Genomic DNA, 21,681 nt, shown 5'->3' on the forward strand with positions numbered 1-21,681 from the left:
GTAGATTGAGAGTCCTACATACTTCTCTATAATAACAAATTCACTTAACAATTTGCTCACTATAATAAGATTTTAGCCTTTTTAGTGGTCAAGGAATATCCTTTTCTTATCGTATTAATTTTTTTATTTCAATTTGATAAAACCCAAACTCAATACTCCATTAATTGTTATCCCCTATTTCACGACAGCAATAAAAAGTAATATACAAGAAATATAACCGAAATGAAACTAATTAATTTTACATTTTTACATCACAAATTAAGTACATACTATTTATGTAAGGGTACCAAGGGACACGAAATTCATTGATAGAGAATATCCATAGAATATTCTCATCCTATGTTTAGGATATATTTTGTAAAGATTATCTTTGATATCTGTACATATCTTATAGTTACCTAATATGATTAGGTTTCTCATTGTAACCCTATAAATATTGATCAATGGAAATCACTCTATCAAGGGAGTTTACAGTATCTGACATGGTATCACAGCTTAGGTTAGATCTTGGGATCATACACAAAAATTATCGCCCTGCCGGTGGGTTAGAAAATTAAACCCACCGGCGGGATATTCAAAGTTTTTTATGCTTTCGCAAACACACATATAGATTTTTTTTTTCTTTTCTCAAAGTTTTTTTTTTAGAATCTTTATGTAACCTTGCGCCTCCTACCAACAGTAGCAATCGCGAAAAGCCTCCTCCATCGTTGTTGGCAATCGCATACACTACCGCCTCCCACTACTGGCAGTAACCACATCTGCCAACCTACTCCATGTGCCGCACTCTACTTCCACCTCCCCATGACCAACAATGATTCTTACATTGCCTCATTGGTTTTTTTTTACACATAATCACATAGATTTTGTTTTGGTGGTGGTATATCACAATAAGGTCAACTTTTGCACATCTCTTTTGCTATCAAGTTAGCTCCTTTTATTGTTGCAGCACTTGGAATCTTTGTGGAGTATTGAATTTTGCTACCTGGTTTCTCTTTTGAGAATTGATTAATTTCAAGCGGTGGGATTTAATCTTTTCTTGCGCAATTTTATTTGTTTTTCTTCAACTGTAATTTCACGTAGTAGTGTAGTGTCTTCTCCCTGATGATGATTTGATCCCTTAACTTATTCTTCTCTGGATCTGCAACTTGGCCCAAGTATATGCGTGACTCTTCTCCTTCGGCCTAAAAGCGCATATCTCTACTATACGTAGGTTGTGGTTGTTGCTTCTCATCGTCATCACCAGCACACGTCTACTACTTCTCTTTTGATCATGGGTTACTATACTGTCCTTACCGTTCGATGCGTGATTCAGATCCAGTCTGAGCATCCGATTTTCTCCCGCTCTGACTGCGGGGGTGTGATACAGAATATCCATAGAATATTCTCATCCTAGGTTTAGGATATATTTTGTATAAGATTATCTTTGATATCTGTACATATCTTATAGTTACCTAATATGATTAGGTTTCTCATTGTAACCCTATAAATATTTATCAATTGAAATCACTCTATCAAGGGAGTTTACAGTATCTGACATTCATAAAAGATAAAATACAATCATGCAACCAAATCAACCCTAAATTTTACAATATAACATCTACTAAACATATATAGTTAATCAACTTAGACCAAGGATTTCCTCCATGGAAGGACGAGGCCGACATATAGCCTCCAAAGGCTTATCCTTGGGTATAATGATGGCACCACCACAACGATTCTCAGTCAAGTCCACTAATCCATCCTCAGCTGCTTCCCAATCAAAACATTGAATAAGTGTAGCCACTAACAAATTAACATTCCTAAGAGCAAAGTTGTTACCGGGGCAAGCCCTCCTCCCCATCCCAAAGGGCATAAACTTAAACCCTTCTATCTCATTTTCAAATCTTTCTGGCTTAAACATGGTTGGCTCATCCCATAGATTAGGGTCCCTATGTATTGCCCAAGCATTGACAAAGAGAATAGTACCTTTCGGAACATGGAACCCTCCAATGGTGCAATCTTTGGATGAGCAATGTGGGAGTAGAAGTGGTGTAGGTGGGAAAAGTCTTAGAGTCTCATTGACAATGCATTTTATATAGTTCAATTTTGGGAGATCAGAATCGTCTACTAGTCTTCCTTTGCCGACATGTAGATCAATTTCCGATCTTGCTCTGGCTAGGACTTCAGGATTGTTTATGAGGTTTGACATTGCCCACTCAAGAGTACGCATGGTAGTTTCTGATGCTGCTAACAACATGACCTACAATAGACCATTACGTATACCTCGTGTAAGTAATACTCCATTCATTTGATGTCATCAATCAGACCGGCCACAAAGGCACATAGGGAACTAATTTATTTTATACTTCGTAATAAGTAATATTAGTGCAGACTTTTTCATTCATTATTTATATTCTAAATTTAATTATATAATAGTTTTTTTTTTTTTTTAAAAAAAAAAACCCTACTACCTCTGTTTTTTTTTTTTGTAAGTTACAACTTTTTTGGTGTATTATTTGAGAGATATAAAATATTCTAAAATTGCAACTAAAAAAAATCAGAGGACGGAGGTAATATATAAATTTCATTTAAAGACGAGTATATACTCATTATTTAAAGCTAATTCTACTATACTAGTATATAAAAAGTATTCGATTACAGGTTTCAAAAAAAAAAAAAGTATTCGATTACAAGTCTTATTAATTTCTATCGTATTAACCCTAAGAATTTAGGAAAATAAATTAATTGACATCCAAGTATGTTACGTGTAGACAAATATGTCACTTAAAATGCTGTCTTTATTCTCTTAATGAATGATAAAAGTAAATTGATTTTCTTTATAAAGACAACAAGCACATACTAGTATAGTAGAATTAGCTTAATATCTCGAGCTTATGTGGGTTGTAGTACTTGCAGACCCACCAAATCCATCGCTTATCGTTAGAGCTGTTAGTTTCTGACCCGAACCGTTAAACCCGATTGTTTCGAATCGATTTGAAAAGGAACTGAACTGTTTAAAACCCGTTTTTTGAAAACCGAAAACTGACCCGACCCAATTTTTTCCAACCCGAAACTGAACTAAACCGAATTTGTGCGAACCATTACTAACTCGACCTGTTATCAAGCCAAACCGTTACAACCCGAAACTGAAAGCAACCCAAATCGATTACGTTTAAACCCGATAGTAACCCGACCCATTTTAAACCGAAAACCGTTAAAACCCGATAAAAATCCGATAAACCTAAATCGTTCCAACCCGTAACCCGTTGTGACCGAACCGTTTACCACCCATAACCCGTTGTCACCAAACCGTTTAAAACCTGTAACCCGTTATGACTGAGTCATTTACAACCTGTTACCTAATATGTTTATGATCTAATCTGTTTCAACCCACTACTCGATAAACCCAACTTATTTATGACTTGACTTGATTATAACATGACTCGTTCCTACCCGTTATCTGACTAATTCGACTCGATAATCATCCGACTCAATTTTAACTCGATATGATTTGATTAGAAACCCGCTTCAAATTGGGTAAACTCGTTTTCAAACCAACCAAGTTCAATCTAAATCGATTATAACCTGAAACGATAATGATTGGACCCGATTTCACCCGATCTGTTTTGAACTGAAACCCATTTTCGAACCGACCCAGTTAAACCCAAACTGATTATGACCCGAACCAATTATGACCTGTCTTGATTAAGACCCGAACGGTTTCTAACCGAAACCCACATTAAACGGGCTAAACCCGTTTTCAAACAAACCCGGTTCAACCCAAATTGATTATGACCCAAACCGACTAGAACCCCACCCGATAAGGACCCGATCCGAATAGAAACTGCAATTTAAAAAACCAAACCGAACTGACCTGTTATAACCCGAAACTGATAAACCCAAACCGACCCAAACCGACCCGCTTATTATTTCAACCCCGTTATAAACCGACCTGTTATAACCCGAAACTGATAAACCCAACCCAAACCCGAACTGTTTAACCGAATTGACAGACCTACTTATCGTTATCAATAGTGATCCGTTTGATGACAACCAAATGGTTTACGACTTTACGTCCTCAATTGAGCTAATTCTCTTGGCACTCGTCTGATTTGTGTCATTAGATTTTTTAGACTATGTTTGGTTCATATTTTTTTTGAAGTTGTCTTTTATTTAAATTTTTTTTATTATTTTGTTTAAACTAAAATAAAATTGGACAAAAATTAAGGCTTGTGTACAATTATATGTCACGATAATAATAATAGAGGCGGTACATGTAATTTGTGCAAATTTAAAGATCACTTTTTTAGTTTGTTCCAATACCACTGAAGTTTTGACCTAATGGACAAAAATTAAGGCTTGTGTACAATTATATGTCACATGTTTAAACCCTTCATCCTCATTATACCGTTGTATTATATTGTTAGTACATTTATTTATTTTTTGTGGGTGCAAATTGTAATAGTATACTTATTAGTGTGACATTTATTGTTTTGTAGTAATAAGTTTTGAGATTTAGTTCTAATAATTGTTCGTTACTAAGCTTCACTTAAATTTTCAGAAATTCTGAAAATTTTTAGTGCATGTTACAAAATCTACATCTTACACTAGTAACCTTTATTAGAACTTATTTTTTCTAAATTGAACTTATTATGCTCAAAATAAGTGAATATAAGGTGAATAAAAAATCAATTTAATTGTTGGGAATATGATATTATAAGAAATAAAACACAACATAACTTGCTCGGTATAAATTTTTTAATTATGATACATTCATACTCTCACTATCCTTTTTAACTCTCATCATTTCATACGTAGTTTATAAACTTCTCTAAATAAAAGTGTCATTTTTCATTTATTTATCTATTACTTCAATCAAGTTACTTCGATCAATTCATATTAATTTATATTAAAGTTAGCTTCCTATTTATTGTACAAATAAAAAGGCAATTACACTTTTATTTAGGAATTATGATCGATTGCACTAGAAAAATAACATTAAATAAAAAAAAAAAACGTATATACACAATAGAAAATGTATGATATACCACTACTTTAATAATTAGATGAAGGGAGTAAAATTATTCTTACCAAAATCATTCCTTTGATAATTTCATCAGTGTAGTATTCAGGATCAGTTTGCTGCAAATCCAACATTTGTTCAATCATGTTCTTCGTATTCCCAGCATCAACATTTGTTCCTCCTTTACTTTCTCTGATTTCATCAACTAAACTCTGTAAAAAAGCATCTCTATCTATCATCAATCTTTTCATCTCCTTTTCAATCCCTCTAAACCCGACCCATTTCAAAACGGGTAAGAAATCACATATTGTCATTTGTTCAGCTGGCGGTTTTATTAACATTTTATCCCAAGTCTTTCCATTCACTTCCCTCATCACAAGGTTCCTAGCCACCTTTTCAAACATCTCATACAAGTTCACTTTTTGGGTCCCACTCGATGCGAGCTCCAAGATCATGTTACGGATCTCGGATCTCCGGGTGGGACCTGCTTCGTTTATCCTTCGAAATGATAACATGGTTAAGACCGATACACGGCGTAAGTTCCTCCAATGGTCGCCATACGGGGACCATATGAGGAGGGAATGGTTATAGCCTAAATGTTCACCTACGAGGAGTGTAGGTCGGTTAGCAAAAACCACGTCGTTTTTGCTAAAGCATTCCTCCGCGGCCGATGCAGAGGAAACCACCAGAACGGGCTGACAGCCCAATCGGAGCGAGAAAATTGGGCCGTAGCGTTTGGAGAGGGAGTGAAGTGTTCGATGGAAAGGAGACTTGAGAAGGTGTAAATGGCCCAATATAGGTATCGATGGTGGACTTGGTGGGAGATTCTTGCTCTTTGGTTTAGAGGTTATGATTTTGTAAATGAAGAATATGATTGCAAAAAGAGATAAGATGGTGTATAATTTCTCCATTTCCATGACTTTGTTATTTTTTTTTGTGAATGTGATTAGGATAACTTATACTTAAGCATGTAGATAAGTGCGTATTTATATGAATTTTGTTCCGAGAGGAAACAATATTGAAAATATATGATGATAAATCATAAATGGAGATACTGCCTCTCGAATATTATAGGGTCCACGTCGACTTTTCTAGACTCATTTGAGTTTGAAATGGACAAAAATTAATGTGTAGCTCAGGGATATTTGAGTTATTAAATATAAATTATGAGAGTGAGGGATAACTCAAGTGGTTAGAGCTCTTCTCCCGATTTCAATCGATTCTTATTAATCGTACTTGTGGCTCTCTAAACACCACAAAAAAAAACAATTATTTTTAGAAAAAATAATAATTTTACAAAAGTGAAGAATAATAACTATAACTAAACAAATTGATGTTTTATACAGATTATTTATTATTATTATTTAATTTGAAACATAATCACAAGATACCACTACTAAAAAATAGCCAAATTACGACAGAAATTTTCCGTCGAAAACACCTCGTTTTCCGTTGTAACTGGTTGTCGCGATATACTTTGTCGGAAAAACGCACTTTTCCGACGAAAATTCCGTCGGAACCGCTTTTCCGACGGAAACCAGTCCGTCTGAAGAGGTTTTCGGGCCTAGGAAATTTCCGACGGATATTATTCCGCCGGAAAATCCCGACGGAAATTCCGTCGGAAAATTTAATTAAAAAAACAAAAAAAAAAACTGCACCCACCCAAAACCACCAGCCCCCACCCCAGAACCACCAGACCCCACCCCAGAACCTCCAGACCGTTCTTATCCCACCAACACCGACACTACCACACCATTATTGAACCCCAAAAAATGAAAATAAATCCCGAAAACACCCAAAAAACGAAAATTAAACACCAAAAAACGAAAATTAAACCCAACGAAACAAAAATCAACCCCAACGAAATGAAAATCCACCCCCAGATATTCGAAGATTAACACCACAACGAAAATTAGCCCAAAAATCTTAAATTAACAACGAAATCGAAAAAATCCACACAATTATCTAATAAAATTCATAAATTAACATAACATTACAAAAATATACAATTAGCCAATAAAATTCATAAATTAACATAACAATTACAAAGAAATTAACTAGATCTACAATCTAACCTAAATTAAAACTAGATCTACAAAACAAAAACCTTGAAAACAGTCGGCTTTGTTATAATATTGTTGCGTCGTTGTTGTTGCTGTTGCGTTGTTGCGTTGTAGCGTTGTTGATGTTGTTGCGGTCGATGTTGGTGGTGGTTTGGTGGTGGTTGATGGAGAAGATGGAGGATTGGTGGTTGAGGGAGAAGATGGAGGATTGGTGGTTGAGGGAGGATTGTTGTAGCTGTTGCGTTGATGCGGTCGTGTTGGTGGTGGTTAGAAGATGGAGAAGAGTAGAGGGAGTAGAGACGGAGAGGAGGGGCAGAGGGAAAAGAGGAGAGAGAAGAGGAGAGAGAAAGAGAATGTGAAGGGGAAAGTGTAAAAAGGCGGAAGAAGGGAATTAGGGAAGAAGGGAATTAGGGAAAGTGAAGGGGGAGGGGTTAGTTGTTTAGGGTAGGTAAAAAATTAGTTTACGAAGGAATTTTCCGACGGATATAAATTCCGTCGGAAAATTAAATTTTCGACGGAAAAATCCATCGGAAAGAACATATTTTCCGACGGATTAATTTTTCCGACGGAATTTTCGAATTCGTCGGAAATATTCGACGGAAATAAAATCCGTCGGAAATATTGATTCATCCGACGGATTTTTAGGTCCGTCGGAACCATTCCGTCGGTATTCGACCTGATTCTTGTAGTGTACTCCCTCCGTTTTTAAATACTTGCTCCATTTTTCCATGCGCGAAGTTTTAGGAGAAATTGGAGAAAGTAATAGAATATGGAGGTAGTGGGGTTGGTGGAAAATAAAAAAATGTAGAAAGTAAAAGTAGTGGAGAGAATTGGAGAAGAGATTCAGATAATATATGTTGGGTCCACCATGTAAGAGAAATTAATTAAATATTGTAAAATCTTTCCAAATAAGGAAATGGAGCAAGTATTTAAAAATGTCCGCAAAAGGAAAGTTGAGCAAGTATTTAAAAACGGAGGGAGTAGCAGCAGTGGCGAACCTTGACAATTTTTTTTACGGGGGCCAAATTACTTTAATATTACGAGTATTAATTATACAAATACCATAATATACATATATGTATATATATATATATAACTTCAAAGGCTGGATAAAGGAACTATAGGAGTAATTATTATGAGTTTATGACTAAGGGTTTGTTCTATTCAACTTAATTTTAATTTAGTTCAGTTCGATTCCTAATTTCTTTCTCTCATAAACAGTTCAGCTCAGTTTAGATTATGAGAACAGACCTTAATAAATAAAAATCAAATACGAGTAATAATAGCTAAGTTCAATAGCTAAGACTCAATACTTGCACAACCAAAATATTGAAGAGGAAATAATAACTCAAGGCATTTGGATAGAAATAATCCATAATTGATAAAGTGTCTTTTAAAACAAGAGTAAAAAAAGGAGATACTAAAACTCTAAAAGGGTAGTATTGTATTTTGATTTGTGTAGTTTAATTTGCAGCAAGTAGTGAAATCACGTGTGTTTCACTTGCTTTGGGATTTGTGCGTAAATAAAATAGAATGTATAAGTCATATACTGGTATGACGTAATACCAACTTCTTTAGGAATTTTTGGGCTTTTTACTAGACATTAAATATGAAAACATATTTGGGCCAAATTTTGAGGGGGGGCCAAGCCCTTGCCCGCCCCTTCAAAGGTCCGCCTCGTAGAGATGGTTAGAACATTAAGGACGTGTTATGATTTACTGAACTGAGCTGAAGTGAACTGAACTAAATTGTTTATGTGAGAAAAAATTAGGAACTGAATTGAATTGAAATGAACTTGAAGAGAACAAGTCCTAAAACTTGTGATTAACATTTTTATTGCCAATAAAACATGTTTATAATATTTAATGGCTTGGATGATGTGGTACACAAAACATAAGAAAGGTGGTATGACATACATCTAATAAATGTAAGGGTGCCACGTGGCATATATTTTGTTTTAAGAACGCTTTTTAATACTTTGTATATAAGTATTTATAGATCCGTTAGAGTGGAAAGGGTTAGCTATAACATATATATATATATATATATATATATATATATATATATATATATATATATATATATATATATATATATATATATATATATATATATATATATATATATATATATATATATATATATATATATATATATATATATATATATATATATATATATATAGTAACCAAATTTTCAAATCAAACTTAATTAAATTTTATAACATATGTAGTATAGATAAAAATAAAATAAAAAAATCATGCATCTAAATTTTCAAACCAACCTTAATTAAATTTTATAATATAATCTACTAAACATATACTTCATCCGTTTTCTTTTACTTGCAACACTTCCTTTAAAAAAATGTCACAATACTTGCAACACACTATAAAAGGAAAGTTACTTTAAGGAAAAACTATACTATATCCCTTATTTAAAGCACATGGCCCACTAAATTACACTCCTAATAACCACTCATCCTATTTTAAAGTTTATTATATCATGTAAACCCCACTTTTCTTAATTACCGTACTAAACGGTGTGTTACATCTAAAAGAAAACGGAGGAAGTACTACGTATAGTCGTATATAGTTAATCAACTTTGGCCAAGGATTTCTTCCATTGAAGAGCGAGGGCGGCATATAGCCTCCAAATGCTTATCCTTAGGAACAATGATGGCACCAGCACCATGACTTTCGGTCAAGTCCACTAATCCATCCTCAGCTGCTTCCCAATCAAAACATTGAATAAGTGTAGCCACTAACAAATTAACATTCCTCAGAGCAAAGTTGTTACCGGGGCAAGCTCTCCTCCCTATCCCAAAGGGCATAAACTTGAATCCTTCTATCTCATTTTCGAACCTCTCTGGCTTAAACACGATTGGCTCATCCCATAGGTTAGGGTCCCTATGTATTGCCCAAGCATTGACAAAGAGAATGGTACCCTTCGGAACATGAAATCCTCCGATGGTGCAATCTTTGGATGAGCAATGTGGGACTAGAAGTGGTGCTGGTGGAAAAAGTCTTAGAGTCTCATTGACAATGCATTTTATATAGCTTAATTTTGGAAGATCTGAATCGTCTACTAGTCTTCCTTTGCCGACATGTAGATCTATCTCTGCTCTTGCTTTGGCTAAAACTTCAGGGTTGTTTATGAGGTTTGACATTGCCCACTCAAGAGTTCGAGTTGTAGTTTCTGATCCTGCTAACAACATGACCTACAATAGACCATCACATAACTCGTGTAAGTAATACTCCATCCATTATTTGATATCATCAATGAGACCACAAAGGCATGAAGGAAACTATTTTATTTTTTAAATATGTAATATCCAAGTATATTGATACGTATAGACAATTATGTCACTTAAAATGATGTAGTTATTCTGAATGATAAAAGTAAATTGATTTTCTTTATTAAGACCACACATTACTTATCGCTTATGGATAGTGGTCCTTTGATGACAACCAAATGGTTTACGTCCTCAATCTGAGTTATACTCTTGACACTCATCTGACTCATGTCATTAGATTATTTAGAATATGTTTGGTTCATATTTTGTTTAAAATTATTTTATTTAAAGTTATTTTTAAACTAAAATAAAATAAAATAAAATAAACAGATTAGTAAAAAATTGAAATTTGACAAGGTTCAAAGATTATTTTTAGTTTGTACTAATACTATGAAATTTTGACCTGACGGATAACAATTAAGATTTATGTATAATATGTCACGTGTTCAAATCTTCATTCTCATTATGACTTTGTGTTGCTACTATGTTTATTTTCGTTTTTGTTTTTTTGACTAACCACTCAACTCATCACAAAATCAAAATGATATAAATAGCATTTATTTTTGGCAGTCATAAAACATACGTACAAGAAAACCAATTCCTTAAGCCTTATTTCGCTCATGTTATTTTGATATACTTTTTTGACTAACCAGTAACCACTCAACTCATCACAAAATCAAAATGATATAAATAGCATTTATTTTTGGCAGTCATAAAACATACGTACAAGAAAACCAATTCCTTAAGCCTTATTTCGCTCATGTTATTTTGATATACTTTTTTGGAGTATTTGACTTTTTTTGACACGAGTACAAAACAAACTCAAAAACGCTTAAAATAAGTTTTACCAATCAGAATAAAAATAAACTCTAACTTACTCGATACACTCACTGTCCTAAAACAAATCTCATTTCATTAATAATCATTCTCCTTAGATAAAAGTCCAATTTCTCATCTACTTCGTTTCCACTTATTATTCCGTATAACTATACTAGGTTAAACCCCGTACATTAGATGCACATTTGTTTGATATGGAGTAATTATAATACTATCTCCATTAACGGTTATTTGCAACATATATCATAAATGGATGCTAACTATTATGTGCAACACATGTTTTTTTTTTCTTTTTAGGTAATCATTTCTCTCAATCTCTCTCCTCATCACAAGCACCCAACTTTTTCTCTCTCCATTTTACTCTCACAAACAAATTTTGCCTAGAAATCCGCAAACACCCCCTTTGTTGCAAATAATAGTTAACGGAGGAAGTACAACAAAATTATGAATTAACATAAAAAATAAGGACTTGACGTATACACATATAATAGTTATAATGAAAAATTTAATAGTTTAGAAAGTTTTGTTTAGATTTTCTTTAGAGATGAAGAGAGTAGTAAAGTTATTCTTACCAAAATAATTCCTTTGATAGTTTTATCAGTGTAGTAGTCAGGATCAGTTTGCTGCAAGTCCAACAATTGTTCAATCAAACACTTGGTAGTTTTTCCATCAACATTTGTTCCTCCCTTACTTTCTCTGATTTCATCAACCAAACTCTGCATAAAACTATCTCTTTCTTTCATCAAATTTTTCAACTCCTTTTCAATCCCTCTAAACCCGACCCATTTCAAAACGGGTAAGAAATCACATATTTTCATGAGTTCAGCAGGCGGTTTCATTATCATTCTCTCCCACGGTTTTCCATTCACTACCCTCATCACAAGGTTCCTAGACACCTTCCCAAACAACTCATACAAGTTCACTTTTCGGGTCCCACTCGATACGAGTTCCGAGATCATGTTACGGATCTCGGATCTCCTAGTAGGACCCGCTTCGTTTATCCTTCGAAAGGATAACATGGTTAAGGCCGAAACACGTCGTAGGTTCCTCCAGTGGTCCCCATACGGGGACCATATGAGGAGGGAGTGGTTGTAGCCTAAATGCTCACCTACAATGAAGTTAGGCCTGTTAGCAAAAACGATGTCGTTTTGGTTAAAGCATTCCTCGGCAGCCCATGGGGAGGAAACCACCAAAACGGGCTGGCAGCCCAATTGGAGAGAGAAGATTGGGCCGTAACGTTCAGAGAGGGATAGGAGTGTTCGATGGAAAGGAGGCTTGAGAAGGTATAAATGGCCCAATATAGGAATTGATGGTGGGCTTGGTGGGAGATTCTTGTTCTTTGGTTTAGAGGTTAAAATGATTTTGTAAATGAAGAATATGATTGCAAAAAGAGATAAGATGGTGTATAATTTCTCCATTTCCATGGTTTTGTTAATTTTTTTTTGTGTGAATGAAAGTGATAAGGATAGCTATACTTTGGAATGTAGATAAGTGCGTATTTATATATAAATTTTGTTCCGTATTAAAATTTTGTTCCGAGAAGAAACAACGATGAAAATTTTATGATAAAGGAAATACTGCCTCTCGAAAATAATAGGGTCCACGTCGACATTTCGAGACATGAATAAAATGAGTTCAATATAGACAAAAATTAGAGGGAGTGTAAAGGGATAATTGTTATTTAGCTGCGTATGCATAATATAGTATTCTCTCCGTCTTCAAAGGTTTTTTCAATTAAACACTTTATAGTTTTCAAGACGTGTTTTAAAACGTTTATATCTCTATTTTATTGGAGTAAATATTATGAAAATTTGATACTCGTATTACTAAAATATAAACCGTGACGAATCTAACAAGATTTCACATGAATATATAATCTCTTATAGATTAACGAAAAATTATGGTCAAAGTTTTCAAAATTTAACCTAAATACAATAATATTAGATATGGAAAATACATTTGAGAACAAAGAGAGTATTGATTTTAGGTAATTACGGAGTACATTAAAAGTTGCCTATTTTTTTAATGGTAAGGAGAATTGGCCTCACGATATATTGAAAGTTAATATTGATAGTTTGAATTACTGAATTGTGAAACTGTACCCATTGTTGGTAACTAATGATGGCTAAATAAAGACGGCTAGCTATAACTGTACCCATTGTTAGTAACTAATACTTAGCCCGAATTACTTGTTTAATCAACATTTAAAAATGTTTTTAGCTTGCTTTTGTGTCCCTGATCTTCCCTAAAAACATGCATTAGATGACGTAAGTGATTACAACAAACTTTGCATGTAAAATTTCAATGTAAGCAGTGAGTTCAACTATTTTCTCGGGTTGTCGTTGTTCACAAAGTTTCACATGTAGCTGGCTGTTTTTTCTCTTTCTTCTCTGTCTCCTATTCTCTTTCCTGTTTTCTTCTTCCCACCTAAACACACCCATTTCTTAAACTTTCTTCTATCTCTCCTCCCTCCTATTTTCATCTTCTCTAATTAGACCACTCAAATTAAACAAGTTAAATGGAGCAGCGGTGGTAGGGGCCCTAGGGGGTAAGGAAGCTCCTCGTACTCCGTCGCTGAAAAACAAGCTAGAGGTTTTAAGGTCAAATTCAACCATAAAAACTCTAGATCTAGAGTTTTTATGGCCGAATTTGGCCTTTTTAGCCATATTTCAAGCAAAATTCGAAGCTAATATTAATTTTTAAGGTATTTGTTCGATTTTTTTTTTAAAACTTTTTAATTTGTTTTATGGTTGTGGGTTCGATTTGGTTGGATCTAGGCGTGGTTGTTAGTGGTACGGGAGTTGGTGGTGGTGTGGTGAAGTTTAAGGTTTTAAGGACGGCGGTTGAGAAAGGTTGGTGTTGGTGGTGGTTACGGTGGGTTAGGGTGTGGGTAAACCGTAAATGGTTACTAGGTCGGGGGCTACTAGGAGTTACTAGGTTGGTCAGGGGTTACTAGCTAGGTCGGTCAGGGGTTACTAAGGTATACTAGGTCGGTTAGGGGTTACTTGAGGTTACTAGGGGCCGCAGGTTACTAGGGTAGGAGTTACTAGGTCGGTTAGGGGTTATACTTGGGGTTACTAGGGATTACTAGGTTAGGGGTTACTAGGTCGGTCAGGGGTTACTAGGTCGGTCAGGGGTTACTAGGTTGGGGGTTATTAGGTCAGTCAGGGGTTACTAAGTCAGTCAGGGGTTACTTTGTCTAAGGGGTTACTAGAGGGGTTACTTAAGTGGGGTTAATAGAGGGGTTACTTAAGTGGGGTTAATAGAGGGGTTACTGATATGGCACCTTGTCGCACCGTGCGGACAACCGAACTAGAAACGCGCTGGTCCTAGTTAGTTTAAGGCTGCATTTAGCTCATTTAGGCCCTGTTCTTTTGAGCTTCTGGCAGAGTAGAACAGATTTCAGCAGAGTAGAGCCGAACAGAGCAGAGCAAATTTCATTATTATTATTATTATTATTATTATTATTATTATTATTATTATTATTATTATTATTATTATTATTATTATTATTATTATTATTACTACTACTACTACTACTAATATTATTACTATTATTAATATTATCGCATTATTATTATAATCACTAAATATTATTATTAAATATTAATTATTATTATAATAATTATTAAATATTATATATTTATTATTTTTATTATTAAATACTATTTAATTATTATTATTAAAAATTAATAATTAGTATTATATTTAAATATTAGTTATTATCATTAAATATTAATTTTTGTTATAAAAATCAATTATTATTATTATTATTATTATTATTAAGTATTATTATTACTATTATTATCATTAATTTTTTTTGAGAAAATATTATTATCATTATTATTATTGGCCTCACGATGTATTGAAAGTTAATATTGATACGGAGTAGTTTGAATTACTGAATTATGAAACTGTACCCATTGTTGGTTACTAAAGACGGCTAGCTATAACTGTACCCGACTTATTTAATCAACATTTTATGTTTTTAGCTTGCTTTTGTGTCCCTGATCTTCCCAAAAACATGAATTAGATGACGTAAGTGATTACAACAAACTTTGCATGTAAAATTTCAATGTAAGCAGTGAGTTCAACTACTTTGTCGGGTTGTCCTAGTTAGTTTAAGGATGCATTTAGCTCATTTAGGCCTTGTTATTTTGAGTTTCTGAGCAGAGCAGATTTCAGCACAACAGAGCAGATTGAAGAACACAGTAGAGCAGAGCCGAATAGAGCAGAGCAGATTTCATTATTATTATTACTAGATGAAGCCCGTGCGATGCACGATTTGTTTGATTTTTTTTTTTTAAATAATGTTTTTTTTTTTTTTTTTTTTTTTTTTTTTTTGTATTTATGAGCCTAAAATTTGTTATATATTTAGATAAAATTCCTAATATTAAAAGATAATATATAATATTTAATTAATTTAAACTTAAAAATCTCATTCGCCAATTTTGCTTACATGACATTTGAATTATTTAATTCTAAAAAGAAATTAATAATCTCTTATTTAATTGGCTACTATTAAGATTTATAATCCTACATGGCGCGCTGAAAAAATTAGATCTTACGTGGCTCTTTAAAAACTCGGGAAAAAACTCCCCTTTATATATATATATTAGATTACTATTAGATTATTATTATTATTATTATTATTATTATTATTATTATTATTAATATTATTATTATTATCATCATCATCATCATCATCATCATCATCATTATTATTATATCTCAAAAATAAAAGTCATACAACCTACAATAAATTAGTGGGAAGCCGAGATACAATCTGGGCCCCCACTCTTCTAGCTATAGCAAAGCCTACCCTAGTGAATATAAGAGCTACAGCACGAGCAGGGAAGAGCAGAGTAGATTTCAATAGAATGGGGCCTTAATCAATTTAAATTTATTTGTCTGTTTTAATTATTTAACCGGTATTTAGTCTGTATGATATACGGATTAAATTTGTTTGTAATTTTTTTTAGAAAATTTTTAAATTACCACCCAAAAATGTAACCATTTTCGAACTAACCACCAAAAAAAAATTTATTTTAAATTACCACCCCTTAAATTAAATAAATGCTCATATTATCACCCATTTTGAAAATCTGGTGGGTTTCTGACCTGTGGGCCCTACTTTAATTATTTCCCTTCTTATTTCTCCTCTCTTCTCTTCTCTTCATCATCTTCTCCTACTACTCCACCTCTTCTGCCATTAAAGCTCCCTTTTTCCTACCTTCTTTCTCCCTCCTCCAACTCTATTTCCTTTCCCTTTCTTCTCTCTTCTTAACATTTCTCATCTTCTCCAAATCAATCAAAAAACCCTAATTTTTAATACCACCAAATCAAAACCCATACAAATTAGAAATTTCTCACAAGATCAAATCAAATCAATTCAATCCATTCAAATCCGATTAAAATAAAACCCACTGGAAAACTCTTCACGATCGGATTAATTACCTTATGGTACTCCTCAAACATTGGTGTAATCCCCCGTAATTATGTGAAAAATAAAAATTTATTTTAAAATATTTATGTGAATATTTATTTACATAATTTATTTTACTATGGTATAAACAAATAAAATTTAATATTTATTAAGTTAATACTACTATTTCATTAAAATTATTTCACCACCTATATTTTAATTATTATACAAGTCCAACCCATTATTCATTATATTAAGCCTAATTTTTTTCTAAAACCCGCTCACTTTAAGCCCAAGTAACAATCCTAGTTTTATTAGAACTAGAAAACTAAGCCCACTATACTACTAAAACCCTCAAGCTTTCCCCTACTCAAGACTTATTCTATTCTACTACCCTCCTCCCTCAATTCTCACGACAAAAACAACAAAAAAAAAGAGAAGATTGTTGTTACCCAGCGACCCGACGCCCAGCCGCAGCAACCCCGCATCTCTTCTGCAGCCTGCAACCACCGTCGGCCACCAGCCGACACCCCCTTGTTGCTGCCCGTTCGCCCCTCTTCTTCCTCTCTTCCTTTATTTATTTTTATTGCTTTATTACCTTAATTAAATTGTTCAAAGTATCAACCTTTAATTAAAATATTGTTCTAAATTATATTATTATGGTTTGATAGTATGTTTAGATTATAAAAGATTATGAATTTATGAGTTATAGTATGTTTAATTTATGGTACAAAATTTCAGATTTTATGTTATGTATAATTTAGGGTTTAAATATTAATTTTTCATGGTTTAGGGTTTAAAAACGTGTTAAACAAGTTAATTATCAATACAATGATTTCACAATGACAAAACCCACAATTTTATACTTAAAATTAATTTTCAGATTATGTATGTGGTGAAATTGGAGTTTTATGTTGTTTATTTGAAGGGTTTTAAGGTTTAATGTGTAATATACTATTCTAATCATTGAATTATGAATGTAAATTTTCAAAAGTTTGAAATTTATAATTTAAATTAATTTTCAGATTTTATATAATATGATTTTTATTAGTTTTGAGCCAAAATAAAGTTTTAGAATGCTTCTATATGTTTTAAACAACTATTTATGCAATAGATACGTATAGATTATTTGAATTGCAAAAACTATTAATAAAACAAATTTTCAGCATATGTTAATAAGTTAAACTTGTTGTAATTTTATATTATACGCTATATTTTCATGATTTTAACATATAAACTTATAGTTTGAACGTTATATTATTATTATTAACTAAGGGGAACAATTTAAAAGCTTTATTTTGATGATTTAAGAGGTTTTAAAGTAGTTTAGTATTGCTGTAAAAGTTTTTTCTTTGGTATTGGTTTATTTCTCATTGTTTGGTTTATGAGATGACTTTGTAGAAGGCGACTTCTAGTTCTAAAGTTGCCAACCGATTGTTTACACGAGGTACGTAAAAGTTACGAAACCTTGCTTTTAGGTGCATGTTTAAGGACGGATCGAGAACTTAGTATCATGTATAGGGATGACTGGGTTAAATTGTTTGGTTATACATTGTGAATTTCGTATGACGTGCACTCTTTTATATTGCAAGTATTATTTATGCTCTAATTATGCAAAGTGCGCTTAGAGGCAAAGGTATGTGATTGGTGTAATGATTAATTTATTACTCATTCATGATTATGCAAATGGGATGAGTAAAGGAAGAATTTAAGTCTTATATGACAAGGTTAAGTTGTGGGGTGCCTTATGCACTCAAGGTGTTTATACACCGAGGTAGTTGAAGGATTAAATAATAAATATTGGTGTCACTGTAGGGAATATTTTCAAGCTTTAATCCCACTAGCTTGAACCCCACTGTGATCATACACTAAAGTACGGTGGCGTCCAAAAGGGAAGAAGATAGAGCAAAAGAGTCGCCAACAAGTTTTAGGAACTTGTAAACCGTTCACAGGATGAAGGTTACACCCCTTAACGATCCAAGAGATCGTCAACTCCATAAGGTCTAGAACCAAATAAGGGTTTGGGGATGAAGGTACAAATCCAACCTAAAAGAGATTGAATCTGCCCTAATAATAGGCCTCTACTTTATTCTGATCGTATTCATGTGCGCTTTCTGACTAACATGCAATCAATAGAATTAACCCTAAACCTGTTTAATCTATGTTGGTTGAATATAATGCACAAATAAACTATTATTGGCGATCACTTGAATTATAATCATAATTAACCCTAAACAAGATTATTAATTATCTTATTAAGCGTGATTACAAGTACCAATTCCCTTTAAACATGTATAAAAGGCGTGATCAAGCAATAAAAATAAATATCAAGCAACATGATAAATAATCAATATAATAATTATTATAATAGTGATAATAATAATCATAAATAAAATAATCATCATCAAAATAATAATAATAATAATAATAATAATATTCATAATCATCATAAATTATAACAATTATAATCATATTCATGTTAATATTAAAGGATAATAATAGCAAGATACTAGGTATGATACTAACAAGATTAATAACAAACCCTAGCATGTCACTAAGCAATAAAAATAAAATCTTTAGCCTTAACATGATACTAACAATCATAAATATTAGGAAGAATATTGGAAGCATCGTAACAATCATACTAAATATTAAAGTTACCCTAGACATGATAGTAGGAATATCATAATAACAATATAAACATGATTTCTACATCATAATATCAATTAAAACCATTAAAGCACTTACTTTGATGCTTCGTACCTCTTTCTAATAACAAAATACACACGTTAGTAACTTCAAAGAAAATAATAAACAAAACAATTAAATTAAATAATTGAAATAGAGATTTGGGACCAAACCCTCAGAAATTAAACCTTTCACGTCTAGAGCGAAGGCAACTTCGAATATGGCTAGGCGTTTCTAGATCTTGTGAATGCGGAGTTTTGTATTTGAGAAAAGGCTAGTTTAGAGAAAGAATTGAAAGAAAAATTGATGAATATTGATTAAAACTGATTGTAGATGAATGTAGATGAGAATTGATGATGAATGATTTTTTTTTTTTTTAGAAAACGGAGTTTTTAATACGATATTTATAGAGAAAATCAGCCAAAAAGATAAATTAAACAAAATAGAGACTGACGCACAAAAACAGAGCTGGCGCCAACCCTGGCTAGCTGGCGCCAGGCACCAACACTAGCGCCAGGCCTGGTTCCAGGCGCCAAGCCTAATTTTAACGCGTTTTCAAAAATCCGATAAGTTTGCCGTACTGGAGGATAAAATCATATAATTTCCTCGAAAATGCTATTTAATTTTGATTAAAACTCTGAAAAGTCAACAAAAGTCAATTTATTAATGCTAATTGAATTAGGAATGAAAAGAACTTTCTAGAAGATTTTAGAAAACTAAAACCATTCTAGAAGACTAAAACCATTCTTAATTACATTAGGAATGATAAATCATATTAGGCCCTCCCCTAAATCATTGGGCCGTACATAAAGCTCAAACCGGGCCCAGTTTGGTAAATTGACCATAACTTCCTCAATATTCATCGGAATTGGGCTTATAATATATCGTTGGAAAGGTCTTTGCAAGCCCCATCCAACTACACTACTATTGGACCCATATCATGGACCAATCAAACTGGATTGGCTGTTTTCTTAAAATATGTTTTCAAAAACAGAGCGAAGAGAAAAGAAAATAAAAACTTTCCGCAACACTAGACTTTCCACACTTTCGCTTCATTCGATTATGATTCGACGTGAAAGATACTCATCACCGGGTTTGATTTTGGGGAGACACAAATAGGTGTCTACAGTCACTAATAAATCAAGAATTTAAATTGGAAACTTGCCTTGCTTGATTGAATTGTTATTGGAATGTTTGTATTGTTATGCATATGAGTCATCACCAAGTCCAAACCTGTAAATCACGTAAAGTGCAAGATGGATGAGCAATAAAACTCTAGTTTGGTGCACATTTGGAGTAATGACAATCAGGGGTTGGGGGTACACGGGGTATTAGCTGTGCACTTTTCTCGAGGCCATCTGATCTACGAGTCTCTTATTTCAAATATTTTTAAAAACTAGGAGTTAGGTGAGATCTCATACTAACTACGATCGGGGAGTCGTGTCCTTTAGGGAATAATTCAAGCTTTAATCCCCCTAGCTTGAACCCCACTGTGATCATACACTAAAGTACAAATAAGGGTTACACCCCTTAATGATCCAAGAGAGAAATAATATTCATAAATTATAACAATCATAATCATGTTCATGTTAATGTTAAAGCATAATAAAAATAGCAAGATCCTAGGCATGATACTAACAAGATTAATAACAAACCCTAGCATGTCACTAAGCCATAAAAATCAAATCTTTAACCCTAACATGATACTAACAATCATAAATATTAGGAGAAACATAGGAAGCATCGCAGGAATCATAATAAGAATATTTGATATTATAACTTTTCCCCTAAACATGATACTAGGAATATCATAATAACAATATAAACATGATTTCTACATCATAATATCAATTAAAACCATTAAAGTACTTACTTTGATGCCTCGTACCTCTTTCTAATAACAAAATACACACGTTAGTAACTTCAAGGAAAATAATAAACAAACAATTAAATTAAATAATTGAAAGAGAGATTTGGGACCAAACCCTCAGAAATTAAACCTTTCCCGTCTAGGGCGAAGGCAACTTCGAATATGGCTAGGTGTTTCTAAATCTTGTGAATGCGAAATTTTGTATGTAAAAAGCAAGGTTTAAGAAGAGAGAAAGAGAGAGATGGATGAATTAGAATAGAATGAGAATTGAAAACTGAAAGTTGATGAGAATTGGTAAGAATTGGTGAATGAAAACGGAGTTTTTAATACGTTATTTATAGAGAAATCAGCCAAAAAGATAAAATATCAAAACAGAGCACTTGGCGCGCGCAAAACGAGGTTGGTGCACGCAAAACAGAGCTGGCGCCAGCACCAGCTTATTGGCGCCAGGCGCCAATGGCTAGGACTAGGCGCCAATAGCTGGCGCCAGGCCTGGCAGGCGCT

General features: G+C 33.2%; 2 protein-coding genes across 2 annotated transcripts; both read right to left on the minus strand.

Moving 5' to 3' along the window:
- Nucleotides 1–835: 835 nt before the first annotated feature.
- On the minus strand, nucleotides 836–6,084 carry LOC110691472 (isoflavone 2'-hydroxylase-like). Its single transcript, XM_021868414.1, has 2 exons — nucleotides 5,071–6,084; nucleotides 836–2,239 (listed from the first exon to the last, which is right to left on the minus strand). Exons 1-2 carry the CDS (start codon nucleotides 5,917–5,919, stop codon nucleotides 1,619–1,621), a joined length of 1,470 nt encoding a protein of 489 aa, XP_021724106.1. The 5' UTR covers nucleotides 5,920–6,084; the 3' UTR covers nucleotides 836–1,618.
- Nucleotides 6,085–9,326: 3,242 nt separating this feature from the next.
- On the minus strand, nucleotides 9,327–12,699 carry LOC110691473 (cytochrome P450 81E8-like). Its single transcript, XM_021868415.1, has 2 exons — nucleotides 11,767–12,699; nucleotides 9,327–10,282 (listed from the first exon to the last, which is right to left on the minus strand). Exons 1-2 carry the CDS (start codon nucleotides 12,616–12,618, stop codon nucleotides 9,662–9,664), a joined length of 1,473 nt encoding a protein of 490 aa, XP_021724107.1. The 5' UTR covers nucleotides 12,619–12,699; the 3' UTR covers nucleotides 9,327–9,661.
- Between the last annotated feature and the right edge of the window lie 8,982 nt (nucleotides 12,700–21,681).

Source organism: Chenopodium quinoa, unplaced genomic scaffold, assembly GCF_001683475.1.
Source record: "Chenopodium quinoa cultivar QQ74 unplaced genomic scaffold, ASM168347v1, whole genome shotgun sequence".
Taxonomy (NCBI): Eukaryota; Viridiplantae; Streptophyta; class Magnoliopsida; order Caryophyllales; family Amaranthaceae; genus Chenopodium; species Chenopodium quinoa.